At 37.0% G+C, this 21,577-nt stretch overlaps 1 protein-coding gene across 3 annotated transcripts in view; it reads left to right on the top strand.

The window, feature by feature from the left end:
• LOC129757313 (translation initiation factor IF-2-like) overlaps positions 1-21,577 on the top strand; it is a 451,432-nt gene that overhangs the window by 417,138 nt on the left and 12,717 nt on the right. For all 3 annotated transcript variants that reach the window (XM_055754493.1, XM_055754494.1, XM_055754495.1), the window contains one exon: positions 4,693-4,851. In XM_055754493.1, the coding sequence (XP_055610468.1) occupies positions 4,693-4,851 (159 nt within the window). The remainder of the gene's footprint in view (positions 1-4,692; positions 4,852-21,577) is intronic.

Below are 21,577 nucleotides of genomic sequence, written 5' to 3' on the forward strand. Positions count from 1 at the left end.
CGAAAATGCCTATAATCCATTTCTCTAAACCCAAATTAATAATTGTCGTTTAATTTAAATTGTGATTTTCATTTAGGCAAACATCGAAATTTACGGAGATTACCGATTAATAGTTTCAAATAATTCGTTAATTATTCCGTTTTCAGCTATCTTATACTGGCCAATGAATTTAAGTTTTTCTTCAGCATATATTCCAGCATCAGACAATAACTTGACGAGGAATTCAGTTCCAGATTTGTTAAGTAAAGCCATACACACTTAATCTTTTCTCCTGTGTGTCGTGATTTTACGAATCTCAATTCAGAGATTCACCTAAACACGTCTGTCGCTCGCAAGAATAGATCAATGACTGACTTTGTTTTGTTTGTTTGTCAAGTACTGCCAAAATAGCAAATGTTCTCATAGAAATTTATTTTATTTTATTCATCTACAGTGTTGCCGAATACAACTATTATTTTATTTTATTCCTAATTAAATTTGATTTATTTTCTGTATATTCTTCATCTCATCCCTACACTGTGGTCGGACGAAGTTTACCTACATTTTCAACAGCTTAAATTACAGGGCAATTTTAGGACAGAAAAACAGCCCAGGAAAACAACTGTGAAACTCGCCTTCAGACTCAAAACGATGTTTTCCTGTAATTTGCAGGAAGTTTTGACATTTTTCTCTAAGTTCAAAACGGGTTTCCCTTTGTGTTTTAAAGTGAATTATGCTTTCCCTTCCCCTGGTTCTTAATTCATATCAAACAAGTTTACTTTTTTTTGTTTTATAAATCGCGAGCTTCATTGACCGACTAATTTTTTAATTTAAAATTTGGCACTGAATCCGAAAATGGAATTAAATAAAAAATCTCAGTAGAATAGTTTTTGAGTTATGCTCAAAATATGAAATTGTGGAGAAATTAAAAAAGTTATTGTACTTAGATTCAAATATCTCGGACTGCACAACATGTATGCGAAATCTTTTTTTTTGCATATTAAAGGTAAATATATTTGCTAATCGTAATTTGAACTCCATATTTCGTATGATCAACAATATTTTTGACATAAGGGAATAAAAAATTATTTTTTAGAGAAAATTTGGTTTTATCAACAGTTGAAGCAATGCGTAAAATGTACTCATTATGTCTTTGACGTTGACGACAATTTGCGTTTAAAATACAATCTTTGAACCCAAATAACTTTTTTGTTTCAAGTGAAAAGGCTCATACCTTTAGACTTTCAGGAGCCAAACTGTTTTTTTTTGTTTTACAATTTTCTTCTTAGCTTAACACGTTTGATTAGGAGGAAAAGGAATATAGAAAGGGACATATGAAAATAAAAAGAGTTATAGACGGAGATCGATAGCTTTTAGGGAAATGGTATATTTCGAACATGTAATCCGAGTCAAGCATAGCCAGCACATCTCTCACTGGAACATAGGGTGGCCTTCCTCGGGCCCGAAAGGAAGCCAGCAATGTCAATACGATAGAGAACCACGTCTAAGGAATAATGATTGGATATGAGACGGGAAAATATTCGAATTAAATCCCGACTCAGGTTCAATTTATTAAACTAGGGTTTAAGATTAACTTTCGGGATAGTCAAGTGGAGCCACCGACCCAACTCATCTTCGTCTCATTTGCGCTGCCAGTTGACAAGACAGTTTCCTCAAAAAAATGGGTCTCTTGCATCAAGGATAACTGATTTTATTGAAGTCGTATTAAAAAAATTCTTGATTGATAAATATGAATTCAAGTAGATTAAGAGCCTATATTGAAATAATGAAAGTGCTTGGTTTTACAGATCACAGCTGGTTATTTGAAAAGTTCATAAAAATTTTTTTAATGACTTTAAACCTAAATATTTATGAGGATCAAAGAATGTTGATGTAAAAATAGCTTTTCTGTTCAATTACATTCAATTCTAACCTAAAGTGATGAATTAATAATGAAGAGACCAAGAAGGTGACCAATTCCAATATTAATCTTTTACTTTACAATTTTTGTTGCCCTGCGCGCAACTACTCAAATGTTAAATTTAATTTTTAAATAATTTAGCAGTTTTTCAACATGGCAGTGAATACAAATTTTATTCAAAAATATAGTTTTTTTGTGGAAACTATCGGACCAAAATAATTGCTAAATCTTGTAAGAAAATTATTAATTTACTAATGCACTTTGTATATGTATATATAATTTTGCATGTTTTTTCAGATAAAATTGATTTTGATATTTTCAAATGAAACCAAAGTAAAACTGTTTTGGAAGAGATCGATTTGGTGGAAACATGCCGAACTCAAGGAGGTGAAAGAGTCGCCTAAAGAGGTGTCGAGGATGCCCAAACTGAAAAATTACTTACGATCAATTGAACAAAGCATTAAAAAAATTTAATGGTAATTTCCATGAAAATATAACAATGTAACAGTAAAGAATAATATATGTGTTTGTTCCCGGATGGGCCAAATACCTGCTGAGCTACGGATCTTCCTTCTTCTGGTCGTTGCCTCGTTCGACCTTAAGTCTATTAGCGGAACAATAGGGCACGAGTTCTGTCTCTCGTCCAAGACAGCAACTAAGAGGAATTTGATATTCCTTTTTGGCGAATAAATCACACGCGAAGTTCGATTGCCAACAATTAATAAGGAGGGTTTTACTTAAAACTTAGGGTTTTCAATTTAAATTTACAATTTTTCTTAAAACAAACTAATTATAAAGGACCGGTTATAAAAAATGCGGGCTTGCATGCTCAGCCTGTACGGTTCGTGTGTGCGACTTCAACTGGTGATCGATTGCTGCTGGTGCCGATCGCAACTCTCGAGAGGTGGCTCGGTAGGTGTGCGATGTTTTCCGAGAATGTTATCAGAGCAACTCCTGCTCTTATCAGGCATACGGATCATCATTACTGATCATCGAGAATCTCCATCGATGATGACGCCTATTGTTGTACACGGCAGAGCAAAAGACATGCTGATATCTCAGTAGTAAATGGGTGAGTTTTCCAGCATCAGCAGAACCATTGGCTCTCCCAATTATTCCGCCTTTCGTTATTCGGGTTTATGCTACACTTTCAGTGGTTCCTAAACTGAACAATATGGTTTATGTGTACGTTTATTAACTATTTTACTAAAATATAAATGATAACTGTTAAGTACTGGGTCACATACGACTCGCAAAAAGCCAGTTGGAAATGTCTGCTTTTGACTGTGTTACTGTTTATGTCAGGCCGATGCGAGGTTTTTTTTTTAATTCCGTATGAAAACAAAACATCCTTTGCTAACGCAGTTCCTAATCGGTTCCATCCGTTCCATCACATTCTTAGGCAATTGTTATCCTAATGAGGTTTGAGTACCTAATTTTTTTTATCCTGAAAATCGATACGTATCTTAAAGTAATTTTAAAGAAACATTTTATGAAAACGAACTTGCTAAAAATAAATAAAAATAATTCGAGCTAAGAAATCTTCGCCTCAGAGTTGCTTCAAAAAAAATTTATTCCAAGTCTTGTTGACAAATCGCTCCTATTCGAGACCATTGCTGTTTAATAGCAGCGAGTGCCCCAAATTACCCAACATTTGAAAAAGTTATGCGCTGTAGGCTTAAATTGATCCTAGGCCTAGTACAAGGTCTCAAGCCAAATTTGGGCCAAATCGGATCACGGAAAGGGGTCGCTCAACGAGCCTAAAGTTTGTATGGGATTTTGAGACATGTTTGAAAAAAAAATTTTCATGTCCAATATCATTATTTCGAATTTGAGCAAATATTATTAATTCGATTGAGATCTATGATATGACAAATTTAACGTTTTTTAATTAATTACTACACGAAGTTCCAATCCGGCTAAGACTGATCGTGGCTCCAGAGACCGCACTGTCAATCAGCGGCCTCCACATGAAACTCAATCCAACCTCCACTGCAAACTGCTTCCAGAGTTCAATGCATCCCCTTTTTCCGGGAAACGGTTGATGTCCGTAAAGTATGAATATTTATTTCGTCACACCACTAGCACTCATCGTCAATTTGACAGTGGCGCATATGAATGTTTGCTTTCAGCGGTGGCGTCACACCAACAAATTTGCAGATCTGGGTTATGAATGTAGGGATGCTGATGATGATGACGGCGCTTACGATGGCGTACGGTGGCGTGGCAGTGGCGTCGTGTCGTGCGTGATGCGATTCGCGTAAAGCGAAATTTTGGTGGTTGCGATATTCGAGTTGATTGGACGGAAATTCATCACCGCGTATGAATGTTTTTCCTTCTGCACGTGCGGATATGTTGTGGTCAAAATTATTAATTTACTATTGCGATTGCGATTGCTGCTGATTCTGACGAACCGAATCCGCAATTCGCATTCGCAGATTGAACCCTTTGCTGGTGATGCTGCTGCGTATGATGGTTTGCATGCATTGGTGCAATAAATTAGCCAATTGGGGTCACACGCTTGTACAATTTCGACCAGGATTGGTCATGTATATTTGAAAATTCGTCAGATTGTGATTGAGGTTCAGTGAAGCGGACTTTTTTATCAGTGAATTTTAAATTTAAATTATACCTAAAGAAGACTTCAGATTGGATATCGGTCAATGATTGAAATCTTATGTTACTCACACCATAAATTGAGTGAATTTACTGTTTTCTGTCCCCTCTTTCTATATTATTACTGAAACAAAAATTCATTTCCGGTTTCGTTTCCTGTTTTCTTTTCCTTTCAGAGTATGGCCGCAAGTGCAGTGACATCGGGTGCCTGTCGAGTCAGGTGTGCGTGATGGCTTACGACACGTGTACGATCGGGCAGCGCGAAGGAGCCGAATGTGGCCGCTTTCCCACGTGCAAGAAAAACACCGATGCCGGACTTGCCGCAGGTCCTAGTGGTAATTATATGTGGAGCACACGGCAGACTTACATTCATAAACAAATGCACAGACACATACTCACACAAATGTACATACACACAGTCAGCCAGACATGAGTCATGAAACTTTTCACATTCATTTTGTGTGGCGCGTCGTACACACATATACACACACAAACACATAGAACCGGAATGCATAATTCATCTAACAAAACATATTGCATGTAGTGCACATTTCCGGTTTTGCTCGCTCCTTGGAAGAAGTACTTCCTTCTAAACTCCAGACTAGATACCGACCACGAGGTATCTTGAGGAGTTGTTGTGTTGTTTATTATTTCCTGATTGCGCCTAACATTCATCGTAGCCGGTAGTAGGTAGTTTATTTTTATTTCTAGACCCAGTTCCAGACTTAGGGTGTGGAACCTGAAATAGTATTCAGGTTCCCTTCGTGCGAATGTGCGAATTGTTCCATCCAGGAGGTTTTTGAACTTTCCAACGGAAACTGAAGGAAGAAAATTATCATTCGCTTGACACGTAACGTGGCAGTAGTCGAAAGCCGCAAAGTCGACGATGCCAAGCAAGTAACTTATGAACCCAGTAGCTTGTTTATGGTATTTTTAAAATCTTTTTTGAAGTCACTAAGCTCAAAATAACATTCAAAACTCTTCAAGAAATTGAAAAACACTTTATATATTGATCGGGAATTTAAAATAAAAATAGGGCTGGGCGTAGAGTAAGGTGGGGTAAAAGTACGAGTCGGGTAAAAGTACGTTTTGAGATTATCACGAACTGAGAACAGCAAAATTTCAAACCCTGGCATGGATTGATAATGATTTCAAAAACCTTCATCTTGACATAATTTTTTTTCGTAGGAGTTGAAAATACTCCGAAAAATGAAGCCTTTTTTTGTCAATTGATGTAATATTTAAAATAACGCCAAACATGTTTGAACAATCAAATTTTTGGCTTTTAATGAAAGTGTTAATGTATCTGTTTAGTTGTTTTCAACCACCTACAAATGCTGAAGAAAGAATTTCATTAATATCTCTCTGATTTGCACAATAAATAGACAATCACAAGAAACCTTGAAGGGGCAAAAGTACGAACTGAAAATGGGGTAAAAGTACGAATGATATGCAGGGTCTGCTGAAGTAAATCGTAATGGAAAGTTTTACATTTTTTCTAAAATGCACTATAAACATCAGCACATGTTTTTGTATCAACAAAAACCTGGTCACGCGAGTAATTGCTCATATACTGGATTACGTAAACCAGTTGAATATAGACAATTAGTGAAGAACTCCGAATTCACGCAGGTTGTTTGCCTATGTATAGGATTTGTATCAGAAGAGAACACAGAAGCTGCTGCTGTAGTCAAAGATTGATATAAAATAATTTTCCACTTGACTTCATACAGAAATGTGGAATTTTGAATGACCGTACTTTTACCCCACATCATTCGAACTTTTGCCCCAGGGGTGGGGTAAGAATACGTTTCGATAGCAGTTTGGCATTTTCAATACTGCTATCAAATGCGTTGATCGATTATCTTCATATTTTTTTTAGAAGAGAGATAAAAGTCTAAGGAATCAAATGCTGTTCTTGGTTTTTCGGAAAAAAACAAGTGCAAAATTTTCTAAAAATAGGATAACACTAAGGTCGTACTTTTACCCCACCATACTCTATAAAAATTAAGGAGTATTAAGCCTAATCGTTTAGAGAGACCCAAAATAGCACTATGTCTTCGATTCATGAAATTTAACCAACAAATAAAGGCTGATAGTGTGATAGAGTGAGTTGAATTGCAACTTTTTTCAAATTGTAAATCGTCTGTAGTCCACAAGATTTCCTTTTCGGTCAACTCGATCGACTGAAATTTTACAGATTCTGAAAAAGGAATTTGTATAAAAAACGCAAAATTTTGTTCAAGGAATGTCATTTTTTCAGTTTTTCAGGACAAAATATTCCTCACGTAATTCAAATGAGAGTCCAAGATATGGAGTAAAGTGTCAGCCAAATGGGTCGGGTCAAATTTTGAAAACCGATCAAATACATTTTGTAGATTGGCCCAAAAACCTGACCTGTGCAAAATTTCACCTCAATCGGACTTGATTTGGGGGTGCCACAAAGGGGTGCCACCGGTGTTTTCACCTTCAAAAATCACCAATAAGGAGACCAAAGAAAATTAAAAAAATCGAAGCAAAATCGAAAAATTATTTTTTTTATTTAAAAGCCAAATAACGTAAAACGTCGTACATGAAACATCGAGATCTCGTGTTATATCGAAAAATTTTTTTTTACCAAAATTCGACTTTCTGGGACCTTCTGGTCGTTTTCCGGAAAATCGTGTTTTCCCAATACATCCTTTTGCCATCCTAATTTGGTGCTTATAGGAAAATTATCAACTTCAACGATGACGGCAAAGCAGTAGGAGTAGCAAGAAACGTCTAAAAAAAAAAGATTTTTTTTCATGGAAATAATCTACCAACACTGCCAGATTTTCCATCCAATTTTCAGAAATATTATTTTAACTAAAGATTTATTGACTTTAGAATCTTGAAATGATCTGTTTTAATTATCTTCTTTAAATTCTACATCATTTGCAAAAGAAAATAAGGGTCACCTTACCAGGAATTAGAGTCAATAGATGTAACGGTTTTGCGAAATTTAAATTAAAATAAGGTTGAGCTGTCTTTTTTTCATCACATTTTCATTGAAAATTGTTGAAAACGCAGGTTTCAGTGGTGGAATAGAGTTATCTTTATTTATGTTTCGTCTGTGAGGTCAGTAGAATACAACTATATTAATGAGCGATAGCTTATTTTCACTTTCCACTTCTTATATTCCCTAACCGGTAAAGTACTCATTTCTCAATGAGTACTTTGATATTCTTACCCAGAATATCTTGCAACACTGTTGTGTCACCACTAACCCAATTCGAGTATTCCCGCCTAACCGTGTGATGATGTAAACATTTGTACCGCGTTTATCATGTTTATTGATCTATTGTTCTCGATTGCGAATTTGAAATAGCAAGAGGAACCAAAACAAACAATGTTTCGGTTCTGCTGCAATCGGCAGCAATGTGGATCCGCTGAAACCTGCATTTTCAACAGGTTATGGGCCCAGATACGTCTGGATTTTGGAAAAACGAGTTTGTGAGAGGGGTACTCTCAAGTTTAATAATACTTGCGGTTAGCAAGTTCATCAGCGACCAGTGCAGAAGGACCAGCCGGACCAGGTCGAGGGGCAAGCCACCAACCAGAGGACCACCGAAGAGGGCCAGCCAGCTGATGGAGCACCAGCCAGCGCCGAGACGAGCCAACCTAGGGTCCCCGAGCCAGCGGAGATGGACCAGCCAGGACAGAGGCCAGGCAGCCAAAAGACCACAGCCAGCCAGGAGGTACTGCCAGAGCCCGGGGAGGTTCGCGGATTGAGAAGGTTACTCTCGATGCCGTCATGAGCCACGTTGTGGTTAGCAAGCATGAGCTCACGATCGACGGCCGAGAGGAGTCTCAGGATCCGCAACCGAGATGGTTCAGCGCAAAGGTCGGTAGGTCCACCCCGGAAAATTTGGGTGGAGCTGATAGCCAAGAGGGTTACTCTCGTGCTTTGGTTGTGCGCTATGGTCAGCAGTTATGAGCTGATCCATGCGCAGAGGACCATCAGCGCAGAGGACCATTAGCAAAGACGCCACGAGATGCTCCTAGTTAGCCAGAAGGTGTCACTGGAGTTCAAGGCTGGGAAGTCGGGTTCCGAGAGGGTTACTCTCGATGCCGACACGAGCCGTGCTGCAGTTAGCAGCATGGTTTCACTTCCAACGGCCGGGAGGAAAACTCTCGGGATCTGTAACCAGGATTGGTCCGGTCCGAATGCTCCAGATGGAGGATTAGTCCGGATCTGAGATTGGAAGAAACTGCTCGAGAGGGTTACTCTCGTGATGTGGAGCTACGCTGTGATCAGTACGCGTGAGCTTATCCAAGCTTACAGAGCTATTTTTCTGTGGCTATGGAGATGTTTTGTGCGACGGTTAGTTGCCAGAAACTTCAGCAATGCATCAGAGTCAGATCGGGCTTATGCTGCTGAACGTTGCACTCCGGCTTTTTGGAGCGCTCGAAGCGTTGAAGCTGCGGAACAAAAAGCTATGAGGAGGATCATTCTCGTGTTGGTAGCTGCGCTGCGGTTAGCATGCGCAAACTTTTATTCGACGGTTGGAAGCTGTTCCGGGTGCGTCGGAGGGGGTGGTCTTCATTCACGTGCTGAGGTTATCAGCCACCGGAATCAACGAATCATCGGTTCCGGTGCCAGTCAGCGTATGGTGCGAGACGAAAGCGACTACGAGAGTAGCGATGACAATGATGAAGATGATGATCAAGATTCCGTTAATCTTACACCGACTCTGAGACGCAGTCAGCGAATCAGAGAATCTACTAAGCGAAGCGTGGCTAACGTAGCTGCTGGTCTTAATGGGGAGGTACCTCAAATCATCAGCGAACTGAAGCGCCGCACAAATGAGTCTTATGGAAGACAGCTATCGAAAAATGGGTGGCAGCTCTGGAGAAGTACGCGGCATGGGAGGCGGTTGGCTTACCCTAGGTCACAGGTTTCGTTCACTGGACGAAGATGAACGATAGTGAGGTTATCACCGAACAGCCGTTCAAAGAGTTTCTCGGTTGTTCGCAGTATCTGGAAGAGGCGCGGACTCATCAGCGGATGAAGCATCTGGATGTGAAGTATGCATTGATCAGGGAGATCGTCAGAAGTGGTCAGCTTTCTTTGAGACACATCTCTACTGAGGATCAGCCAGCTGATGCGTTCACGAAGGCGTTACAAAAGGGCGAGGCACGCGAAGCTGTTCAGCATTCTCAATCTGCGAATTGAGGAGAGGTGTTGATACTTGCGGTTTTCGGAACAATCAGCAGAGGAAATCTGCCGACCTGTCGGCGAAACCAAAACAATTTGTTTTGGCCCCGCATGCTTTGAGTCAATTCGCAATTGAAACAATAGCGGCGATGATCGATGATGACAGCTGATGATGGTAAACACGGTACAAATGTTTACATCATCACACTGTGAAGCCAAACAACTCAACTTAGGTTCGTGGTAAGTCACCAGTGTTGCCAGAAAATCAGAAAACTAATAAGTGAGGATAAAACTTCAGTGAATAATGTAAAAAGCTATCGCTTATTTATGTTATAAATATTTATTTAAAGACTTGAAGAACAAAACGAATAAATATTAACTCTATTCCACCACTGAAACCTGCGTTTTCAACAAACAAAAATTAGCTTACAATGAAAAGTGTTGGAATCGAACAAACCCCATCCTTTTTTATAGGACGTTCTTCTCTGAAGCCTAAATGATAGGAAATTTATGCAGATAATTTTATCAAAACACAATGGACGGAAAATCCGGCAGTGTTGCTAGATTTGCCTCGTGGAAAAAGATTGTTTTGTTTGGGACATTATTATTTCTTTTATGACACTTCTCCTACTCTTTTCCTGTCTAGTCAAAGTTGTAGCCAGAAAATTTTCCAGTAAGCTCCCATATATAGCAACGCGTGAGAACTAAAAAGTTAAAGTGACATTATCCAAATACATTTTTCCTTTTTTCCATAAAAAAAACTTTTATTCAAACCCGGATACCTTAATCTCCTTTCGAAAATCTGCAAAAATTCTGTCGATGGTTTTGGCCAAAATGAAAATTTTGTAAACTATAGGCGTTTTAAAATTCGAAAAAAGTTGCAATTCGACACACCCTAATGGTGTAACACACAGATTTGTACACGGTAGCTTAAAAAAATATTTTTAGAGATGTCTAGATAAATATGTTCAGTAGACTGGTCAGAAACGGACCAAAAAAGTACTAAAGGTTTTTTAGTTCTTTATTACCCAATAACAATTGTGAAAATTTAGGAAACTAGGAATTGAATTGGGATGTAGCAAAAAATTCATAGTTTGTAAAGAAATTTGTACGGAAAAAGTAACTGTTCAAAAATTCCTGCATCTTATTGCTAAAGATGCAAAGAACAACTTTACTGAAGACCGTGAACATCTAAGATGCGCCAATCAAAAGTTATGACGACTTAAAAATTGAACAATTCAATTTGTTTTTTGTCACATATTTTCAAATGGCACCCCTGCACTGAATGTGGGATAGGATTCGTAGGAGCCATTATACGTTGGAATCTAGGCGGCGTGTTTTCCCATACGTAGAAGTATGTGTAACCGATTGATCCGATTGTTGTGAAAGTTGGTATAACAGGTTTTTTGGGCCAAAAATTGTTTCTGATAAATTACAACCACCTCCGACCTTGGAAAGGGGGTCCCATATTAAACAGGCGTAAAATGTTACTCAAATCGATCATTTTCCAAGTGATTTAAACAGATATGTCAAATTCAGTACAAATGTAGTTTTTTCACAGCAACTTCACGTATTGTATAAAAAGACCCCTTTACCGTGGTGCGAGGGGTTTTTTTATTATGCTCAACGCCAAATTTCACACGCCAAATTTCGTCGACTTTTTACCATATCCGATTTAAACCATTTAATCCGACTTCGAGTAACGATTTTTACGACCTTTTACTTGCATAAGTTGGAATTACGATTCGCAGCAACGTTTTTAATGACTTGGGTTATCATTTATAATGCGATTTAATGTTTGCTGGAGATTATATCCGTCCAAAATGTTATCATTAAAGAATAACATTTCATTTTGAATACTTCTATATAACTATCCATGGAGCTTTACTAATTGTTAGTAAGTAATATTTTGAGTACGGTTCGCCGAAAAGATTTTAAATTCCGATTTGCCCGTTGAATCATAAGGTTTCTCACCCTTGTTCCAGACAACTAACGATTTAGCCTTCTAAAAGTTTTAATCTATAGTAATTTGCCCATAAAAATTTTAAAAAAAGAAGACTAATGGTCGAAAAAAAAAATTTAAGTCTATATCTAATAGAATGTCCATCCTGGAATTTCCTGAGCGGGAATACTTGGGAATTAAAAAAAGTCGGGAATTCCCGTTTCCCGGAAATTTAAATTTCACTCCCGGGAATTCCCGATCCTGATTAGATGTTCATTTTTATATAGTTCGAAATAATCTGCAACCATTTTTTAATTATTTCATATCACAGCGAACATTACTCATGCTATCAAAACGATCGTTCTTAATAATTTAGTAATAAAAAACAAAGCTCTTTGACACTATGCCGATCTTTGTAATAATAGACGTTTTTCAGCCATTTGGTGCAAATTTTAAATTTTTAGGAAATAATTATAAAAAAAACCCTTTTTCTCGCCACTTTAATTTTGACCAATCAGTCATTATCAAAGATCAAACTGCGGTGAATTCATAACATTCATAATTATTAAACTAACATTTTTCTAATAATTCGGCTTTGACCTTTTAGTATAACATGATAATTTTATGCATATAAATTTTTTTATATTTTTTTATTCAACGTAAACCAGGTACAACTTTTCAGAAAATATATATAAAATCTGTTCAGCAATTCTGAAACAATTTTTTTTTAATTAACATTTTTGCACTTGTGTCCCTGTGTTTATGAGAGCACCGCATCTAAGATAAACATCAACATTAAAGCATGGCCAAGGCAAGGTTATTGATTTTTAATATTAACAGTAGAGCGTTCCACTCGGGAATTCCCGGGAATAAAAAAAATCGTGAATTCCCAAATCTTGGAAGATGCTGAAAAATCTCCCGAAGCCAATAAAAAGTGCTAAATTACTTGAAAATTTATGGATTGAGCAAGGAAAATGATAAGTCTACCTTGATATATGGCTTAGACTTGAACTTCTTTTCTTCTTAAAACTAATTAATCCTAGATTAATTAATCCTAGATTAAGTAAAAATGACTTTCGTTCGAAAACTTAGTGTAAAAGTGAAGAACGACAAAAAATCTATTTCACCAGACAATTCCAATAAGGAAACGCCACGAAGAGAATCTGAATGTTCTATTTTGCAACACTTATCATTAAGAACTTCCGTTTCGCAAACTGTTTAAAGTAGTAAAGTAATCGGCAAAGAAATGACATTTAATGGAACAAATGGAAAGTTATCTGAAAATTTACAAGATTTGATGAGTAACCTGAAGTCTATCTAAACAATTTCTATCGCCAATGAAAAATCTTTCTCAATTATTTTCAATTTTTACACAAGGACCAGTCAATTTAGTCGGTTAAAGTAAAAGGATCGTCAGATTTCTCGATTCCCGGGAACACTAAAATGACTGGGAAATGGGCCATCTAATGAACAGCCATTTTGTAAAGTGTTTAGATAAAACATCCGTTGAATGGTTTCATATATAATCAAAATGAACAACTCTTGAACTCTTGATTCTGGAATGCACATTATTCTTAGGATAGTGCACAATTTCCGTGAATAAAAAGCTTTCACAATTTAATCAGGGTTTCCCGATTCCCGGGAATGTTAAAATTGATTTTTCACAATTTGCATAGAATGTTTTAAAGCCTACAAATAAAAATGGATAATTCTGAATATTACAAGGAAACTTCAAAATTTTCAAACAAAAAGAATTAGATCTTTTTGAAAATTACGAGATTCTGAGACACTAAAATTTATAGAAATCCGTTGAAATCCAGTTGAGTTACATACAACAGCGCGAATAAGTAAAATCACGTCAAAAAAAATTGGTTTTTTTTGTATATATTTATAAGAGAAATGCTCTGGAAGCTGTCTTGAGTTGATAAAATTTCAAAATCCATCTGAGCTTCAAACTTCATTTGAAAAAAGGGAGTCTCTCTCAGGGCTGTCTTGCGAATGTAAAAATTTGAAGCCTACTTTATGAGCAAAGAATTTGCAATTACAGGTCATTAATAAACATCGCTACTGGGTTTATTTATTGTAGTTATTCTAATTGATTATTTTATTATTATTTTTTTTTAAAAAGGAAATTTCACCCAACACCCTGACATTCTTATGTTGCATTGTTGTTACCGTAGCTAGTCCTGAGTTGATTGTACATTGTCATGGTGTATTCGTCATAAGTATCACTCGTCCATGTCTCAAAACTCACCGAACGTTACCGTTAACAATTGCAGGTGTCCTGAGTCTTAATCCCGCACCAGAAAACACCAAAAGTAAAGACCCCGCGTACCCTAACGTTCCGATCGATCCGAACTACATCTTCGGAATGGTTCAAACTACGAAATCGCCCTACTTTAGCCAATATCCAAACCAACCGAACGCCGGAAGTCCAGCCGTCTTCCAGCCGATGTACCCTCCCCTTAATCAACCCCCTCCCGGTGTCATTGTTCCGTTCGACTTTGGCGCCTCCCCCCACAATCCGTACTTCCCGAAGCCCCAGAACGCGGCAACGACCACCGAACCCAGTCTGTGGAACCAATTCCTCTATAACAAACAACCGGACAAGAGACCACGGAACGGAAGCAGCCAATCGTTGGCCAGTAATCAACTGGTTCTGGTTGCCTGTTCCCTGACCGTGGTCCTAGGAATTTTCAGGAGAACCACTGCAGCACAGAATCCCATCGCTTCCTGGTTATAAAAAACCGCCCCAAGCTTTCCTCGGTTGTCCTTTTCTAACACCTTCTTATTTGATCCACCCCAAACCAAAAAAAAGTACTGGGAGCGCTTCCAACCTACGACTGTCCCTTTTGTGGTTTTGTTCTTTGTTGGTTTTTATGTTCCATTTTTTTGGATAGTTACTGGTCATTATTTTCCTATTAACATGTCCTTTCCCCCCACAAACATTGAACGTCGTACATCCGGAATGATGGGGGAAAAGCCCCACTACTAAAACAGCCACATTTTGCACCCGCCCGGAAGCTAACAAAACTAAACCGAAAAAAAGAGAGAGTAAGATCTAATATATTTTCATGTAGAATGTGCTAATTAACGCTGCTAATGCCGGCAAGCCGAAGGCGAAAAAAAAGGATAAACAAACATCAGAAAGACTAAACCTGGAAATGATGATGAACTTGAAACTCCAATTAGAGACTTAATTAACTTTAATAAAAATGAAACCCCTCGAAAGAGAGGAGATGAAGAAAAAAAGAAATACATTCACTCACAGACATCCACTGGCACCCACTACTAACTGGAAGTTGAATGAAAGCTTCGCAAGGAAACATCCGAATAAAACCGACCACCTGGTGTGGTTTTTTGAGGTGGTTTACGTTTGATAGAGCAGGAAATAAAAGTCCCAGATCAGAAAAATGGGGGGAACAATTAACACCTACCCCACTGCTCTACTGACTGGTGTAATCATTCGTGTATTTTTGCTTGTTTTTCTTGGGTTTTCAATTTGAACAGAAGAATCTCGGACAAATGATAGAGAAGACAACTTCTAAAAAAACAGATTGCTTGGATTTTACTGTAGATAAACGGTTTTTGTTCTGAAGAGATTTGACAAAAGAAGCTGGCATATTCAGTTAACTTTTTTTTAATTTTTCACCTGACCTGAGGATCATTAAAAATAAAGTCTCGAAAACTAAGAAGTATGTTTTAAATAGGAATAGTACTAACTTAGTTTTCTATTACCCTTTTTCGCAGTTATTAATATATGATGAAACATATCGAATCTTTATTACGAAAGCTGATGAATGGAACGGAAAAAATCATGGCTACTTTTACATTGCTTGAAATCCTGTTAGAATTTTCCTTCAATCATTGAACCGTTACTGATGGCTGATTCAAGTATGTAAGGAATTTCGTTTCAACGTGGAATAATGACAATCCAGTAACCGAATGGGGATCAATCAAGTCCGAAACATCTATACTAGGATCTTGGATTGGATCTTTGGGAGATCAATTCAGATTTTAGATTTTTTGGATTGATTCATTAGCATGAAGAAAATCAATTAGGTCGGTTTATTTTCGATTCGAACTTTCGATCTTTTGGATTCTTTTTCTCGCTGAGCCGAGATATATAGATCCAGTTTTAAATTTAGATTTCATGTGAAACAATGCCATTTAGGAAAAGCTTGTCAGATTGATCGGTTTATTTAAAACAAAACTTAGGAAAGGTCCACTTTGGGAAAATTGTCTAGGTTTCGTTACCAAGGTCTGTTTTTCCCCAAATTTATTCACTTTATTTACAAACCCAAACAAAAAACTTAAATAGAGCTTTCATTATTTTTTTTTAATTTTCAAGTCCAAGAACGAAATTTACCCATTCGGCCTAGCGACCATCGGCCGAATGATCTTCGACCGGATGACCCAGCCTCGATATTTTCAGCTATCTTGGCCTCACGAGAATCATGTCTGCCGTCCAAGATTTTTTTTTGAGATTGTTGATACCTAACTTAGTATTGATCGCCTTTTCTTGCCTTAAGGTAAGATGTGTAACGTGAATAGCAAACCTTTCCTCGTTTTCAACTTAAGTGAGTCCTTGACTCCACCATCACACCAAGATATTCATTTCGATCAAAAATAGTCCCGTAAAGGCTTCGGGGCATCACTTGACAAGAGGGTTATAGGCCTCAAAATTGTAATAGTTTCAGCTTTCACTATCAAAATTTTTAGATCCTCTTCATCCACATCATCCTTATTCTGCGCCGCGCGTGATGTGACAATAGTCGACTTACCCAAGTCACTCGATGTCGGTAGTCACTTTAGCCGTCACTTTGGATGAACTTGGTGAGTTCTTTTCCTATTCTTGTAGTCAACGTGGGTGAGAATTGTCCCGTTCAGGTACCGATTTTTGGTGAGAATTGTTGGAACCTTCTCAGGTGGGGACGAAAAAAATATTGAAACACGGAACAGTTTTGCTCTGAATATTCAATTACAGTAAAATTAGATCATTTTCAAACAATCGGATCAGAATTTAATAACATTTTCAAACAAATCAGAAATAGTAATTGAAAAAGCAATCCAATTCTGACAAGCAATCTGAATTTTGACAACAATTGAAATTGAATTCATAAAATTTGATTCTAGTCTGAAACTTGATTAAGAATCTGAAAATTAAATGTGATTTAAAATAAGTTTCGATCTAATATTTGGTTTTCTAATTAGAAATATGAATGATAACGGCTAAATAAAAGCGAAATTTTTTATCGAAGCCTGAATCAGTCTTTTTTCTTCCTAAATCTAAATTGTTTTACAAATGGTTTTATTAAGGCATTTCCAGTGTGAGGGTAAAAGTTCAAGACTAAAAACTCTCTTTAAATAAATGTACAACAACAACAGGCATTTCCAGTATGGGTTTGTCGGGTGGCATATTGGCGGCAGATTCCTTCAGCACTTGTCTTGCAGAACTGTTTCCATAGAAAACTGCTCAACCCAAGAGGCTAGAGTTTCTGAACGAGTTAGTAATATCATCCCAACAGGAAACGGAAAAGGTCGCAACTCAAAGTTGACGTTGGTGTTAAAACCAGCAGAAAAACTGATGAATTGTTGGGTACACACTTTGCTAAAATTAAAATAACAGACAATTTTACTTACACATTTTTGATCAAGAAGCAACTTGTTTTTTTCAAACCTTAATTAGCTTCAAAAGGTTGTCGCAGATATTCGAAAACGGGATTCGACCTTTTGCGTTCCGGTTTGTTGAGCTGCACTGCATGCACGTATTTGTTCGCATATTCGTTTACACCGAACTGAGTCGAAATCTTCACTTTTGTTGAAAAATTTGTCCGCCTTTTCCATTAAACCAGCTTGCTGACACCGTACAATCCGATTATCGTCCAGTACAAAGTGAAATTTTCAATTGTTTTTTTTTTTAAATTAAGTTTACAAAATCTGAAACGTTAACACCGGCACAAGACAATCAGAGCCAATTTAGCCATTTTGACAGATGGGTTCATTCAGTCACTCAGCAAGCCATGAACCTCTGTCGTCACCTCAAGCGAGGCGCAAAATAAGGAACTGTGTCTATGTCTACACAACATTTCAATTATTTTAGCCTGATGCAGTTGATCAGAGTTAAGCGCGATTTGTAAATCGAATGGAGGCAAAACGTTTTGAGTAAAGGTTGTATATGCCATGTCTCAGCTTCAGAGTTTCTGTCTCAAATTCAAACCAATTGGCCAACTTTTTCTAAAACTTTTTATGTACTAGAAAAAAAACTCTTGCAGTATTTAATTCTACTTCGTTTTGTGAATGTGTTGTATAATCAATGATTTATCTCCAAGGGATAATTTCCAACACCATAACAACGGTTCCTTCATTAAAGTTGGAGAGAAAAGCTAGTCTACACTCTACAGCAAGAGACGTTCTATGAACTCTCTAAGATTGCGAAGATCTGAGAGAATGTAGAAAAGCAAGATACAACAGCTTGGTGCACAGTTCGAGCACCCACCCCTACTAGTTAAGCTGGCTCGGCTATAAGCTTTCGCAATCTTGCACATCAAGAAGGAACGGCTAATCCTTTGAGGTATGAAGTCCGAACCGAATTAACTTTGAACCTTCTACTTAACCTTGACACCTCCCCTTTAACATTCGATTTTCCGCTTTATCATTCTCTCATACATGCACCAGACCTTGTTTGGTCTGGTTGCCAGATTTTTTATATTCAAAAGTGTCTTAGGTAAATACTGAATAACTAGTAACTTGATTTCCCTAAAACTTTGATTTTAGAATAGTATTTGTCCACTGCTCTAACGGCTCAAACAGTCATCCTATTATCTTCTACCCATCAATGTTATAGAAGTGCCTAATTCTTATCTTCCTTCTCTGGTATCGTTTGAATTCTCCAGAAACCGAAACGATTCTGAAAAGCTTAAGCAAACTACGGATTTATGGACCACGAATAACCTTACTAAAATAATAGGTATGATAAATTTATCCGCGTAGCGTAGTTAAAAGATATGATCATGTGGCTTTGGTAATAGGTTGACTCGAAGTTCAACCCACAGAGTCTAAGCCGCTTTCACTTCTCAGAGGATTCGGATATTAGGATATAAGTTTGTGGACCAAATTCTTAAATTCCAGAAATCCGGAGTAAATCTCCAGCTCTTGATGGGACAAAACAACAAAAGTATCAGATCGGGCATTTGGACTCCCCTTAATGATCTTTAGGGTTTCAAGGGTTAAGCCATTTCCTTCTTTCTACCTCTCTTGCCCCTGTAGGCGATTCCTCTTGTATACGTTAAACAACTTAGGTGCTTTCGCGCATCTTGCCTTGAGCTGTGTAAACGTACAGTCCTGATTTCTAATAAGGGACTGCCAACTTTTAGTTCAATGTACTTGAAGAGGGTGGACTGTATCGCGGTGGTTGACTTGACAACCACTGTGGTTGCCAAACGAGTGGAGGCTGTCTGGAATACCAACAAAACTCATCGGTGGCCACTGTAGCTAAACTCTTTCATAAAGGCTCTGAAGAAAGACCGTTTGGGACGTGGCAACAGAGAACCGGAAGCAAGGAACTGGATCAGCAGAACGAAGAAAAGCACTTTCACTAAACTTCTCATTTTGTTGTATATTTTTCTGTTCACTTTTTCTCTACTTTCATTTATTTACACTCTAGAACTTTCTCGGAACACTCGTTTGCAGGGTTGCCAACATTTTTTTTTTTCAATAATCAGGGAACTGGTGAAACGGAACGGAAATTTCGCTCAAAATGATGACCTTTTTTGGTCATGACTCCACGTTTTCATTCTAATATGTGTTGTCTACTTGGTTGAATAATTCTACTGAATCAAAGCAATCGAAGGATTAAAGGGAAATCTTTCGATTGCTTTATTTAAGCCACATTTTCACTTTTTAACTTCAATAATGGTACCTAATCCAGTTCCTAACTACATACCTATTTTTCATTACATTCACAAAAAACAGGCAAAATCAGGCATATTTAAAAAAAAATCAGGGAAATTCGATGGCTTATCAGGTTTTCAGGCAGAGCCTCGAAAAATCAGGCAAATCCTGGAAAATCAGGCATATTGGCATCTCTGCTCGTTTGTATGAGCGAACACTGTTTCGCTCTAGCGATTCAATCGGCTCCGTCAGGGGGCAGGGCTATTGATGGCAGTGCTATCAATTTTTTTTTTTCAAAATTCAGAGGCATTAGAAATCAAGATATATGGTGTAACGGAAATTACGGTCGAAGTAAGGACCTTGTTCGCGCCAAACAGCAGCAACACGACTCAAAAGTAATGAAATAGAGACATCCGCGTCAGCCACAAGCAGCATCAATTGTTTTACCTTTGCCGCACGCATCTACAGTGGTCAGGACAAACAGTGCGTGTGTGCATAGTGGAAAAGAAATGACCGATAGCTAGTCAGTAGCGAGACAAAGGAGTTTCAATCGGTCACCCGTGTCAGTTGAGTTAAGTAGCGTTTTTTGAAGTTAAAAATACAGTCCACTGTTGCTCGTTTAAAGTTGAGCGTTTTAATTTTAGTTTAAACTAGCTGACCCGGCAAACTTTGTTAAGCCCGTAATTTTTGAGTATTTCTTTATATTTTAGCACTGTTTCTAAGTCAGCCTTCCTTTTAAGTGTATAAAAGCTAGTGGATACCTTTGTATCAGAAAGAAAAATCCAGAATTATGGTTCGTTATTCGAATTTCATTATTTTAAGTTCATTCAAACAACCGCTAATGGAATGGAAAATATCATACAAAAATTGATATTCAAAACCGGCAGTTCGTGACACAAAAACGCTCATAGGATTTGCTCTAATAAGCTCGCTAACTTTTGTATAGCGAACTTATTTTCTTGTTGAGGAAGCGTATAATAAAGTTCTGCTAATGATCAGTTCCGGTAACTTAAGAACGCCTTATCTATCAAGTTTCAATTTAGTTTAGTCATCATTCCTATTAAAAACTCCTATCTGATAAAGTTTTTTAAAAAAGAAAATGGATCTTTTTGCTGGAATCGTCTAAATAGAGTTGTATTTTCGATTTTTGTTAACCTCTGTATTTAAATACATTACAATTTTCTTTAAACATGGTCGTCAGAATAGAAATAATAGAAAATTGACCCGGAACATTTAAAGAATAATGAATATAAAATTAATTTTGAATTTTTTTTTTATTATTTCAAATATCTTTTTTTCGGACTTTGCACTAAACACACTAATTGAATCTTATTGTGATTTTACAGAGCTGAGTTTGACAAATATTTAACAATTCAGAAAAAGTATTTATTCATTTTATTTTACAGCAACACTTTTCTAATCAACATAATGTTTGAAAATGTCTTCGGAATTTGTGTCATCATTATCTATTTTTCAATTTTCAGTTAAGGATTGGCAAATTGCACTAAGAATTAAAGAATTTAGAAAAAAAATTAAACTATCTTGTACTTAGATTATTTTTCTCATAACAGGCAAACCCTGAATGAGAGCAAATCTATTTTGAGTATTTGGAATAGAAATTCAAAATATTCATAAATTACTTAAATTTATAGTTTATGATCATAAGATAAGAAACTGTAATTCAGACAGTTAAATTTAATTCTGAATTTTATTGTAAATTTGAATCAATATTCTAAATTTGGCTTTATGATACTGGATATTCAGTTATATTAAAACGTTAATTTAAAAGCTGGATTTTCGTTGATCTTGATTATATTTTTATTATCGAATTTAGGTGTTTATATTCTTTAATTTACTTATGCTTGACAGATTGTTTTTTTAGATCTGATATCTGGTACGAAACTTTTTTTGAATTTTTGTGTATTGGTTCAGATTTTCCTCTATACTTAATTGTTCAAAATTTTAAGTGGCATGCTCTTTACTTAAAATTTAATTTTTATATTCTTTCAAGTTTTTAGTACTTGATGATATTATTGATTACGATCCT

This window comes from Uranotaenia lowii, chromosome 3 (genome assembly GCF_029784155.1).
Source record: "Uranotaenia lowii strain MFRU-FL chromosome 3, ASM2978415v1, whole genome shotgun sequence".
NCBI classification, from domain to species: domain Eukaryota; kingdom Metazoa; phylum Arthropoda; class Insecta; order Diptera; family Culicidae; genus Uranotaenia; species Uranotaenia lowii.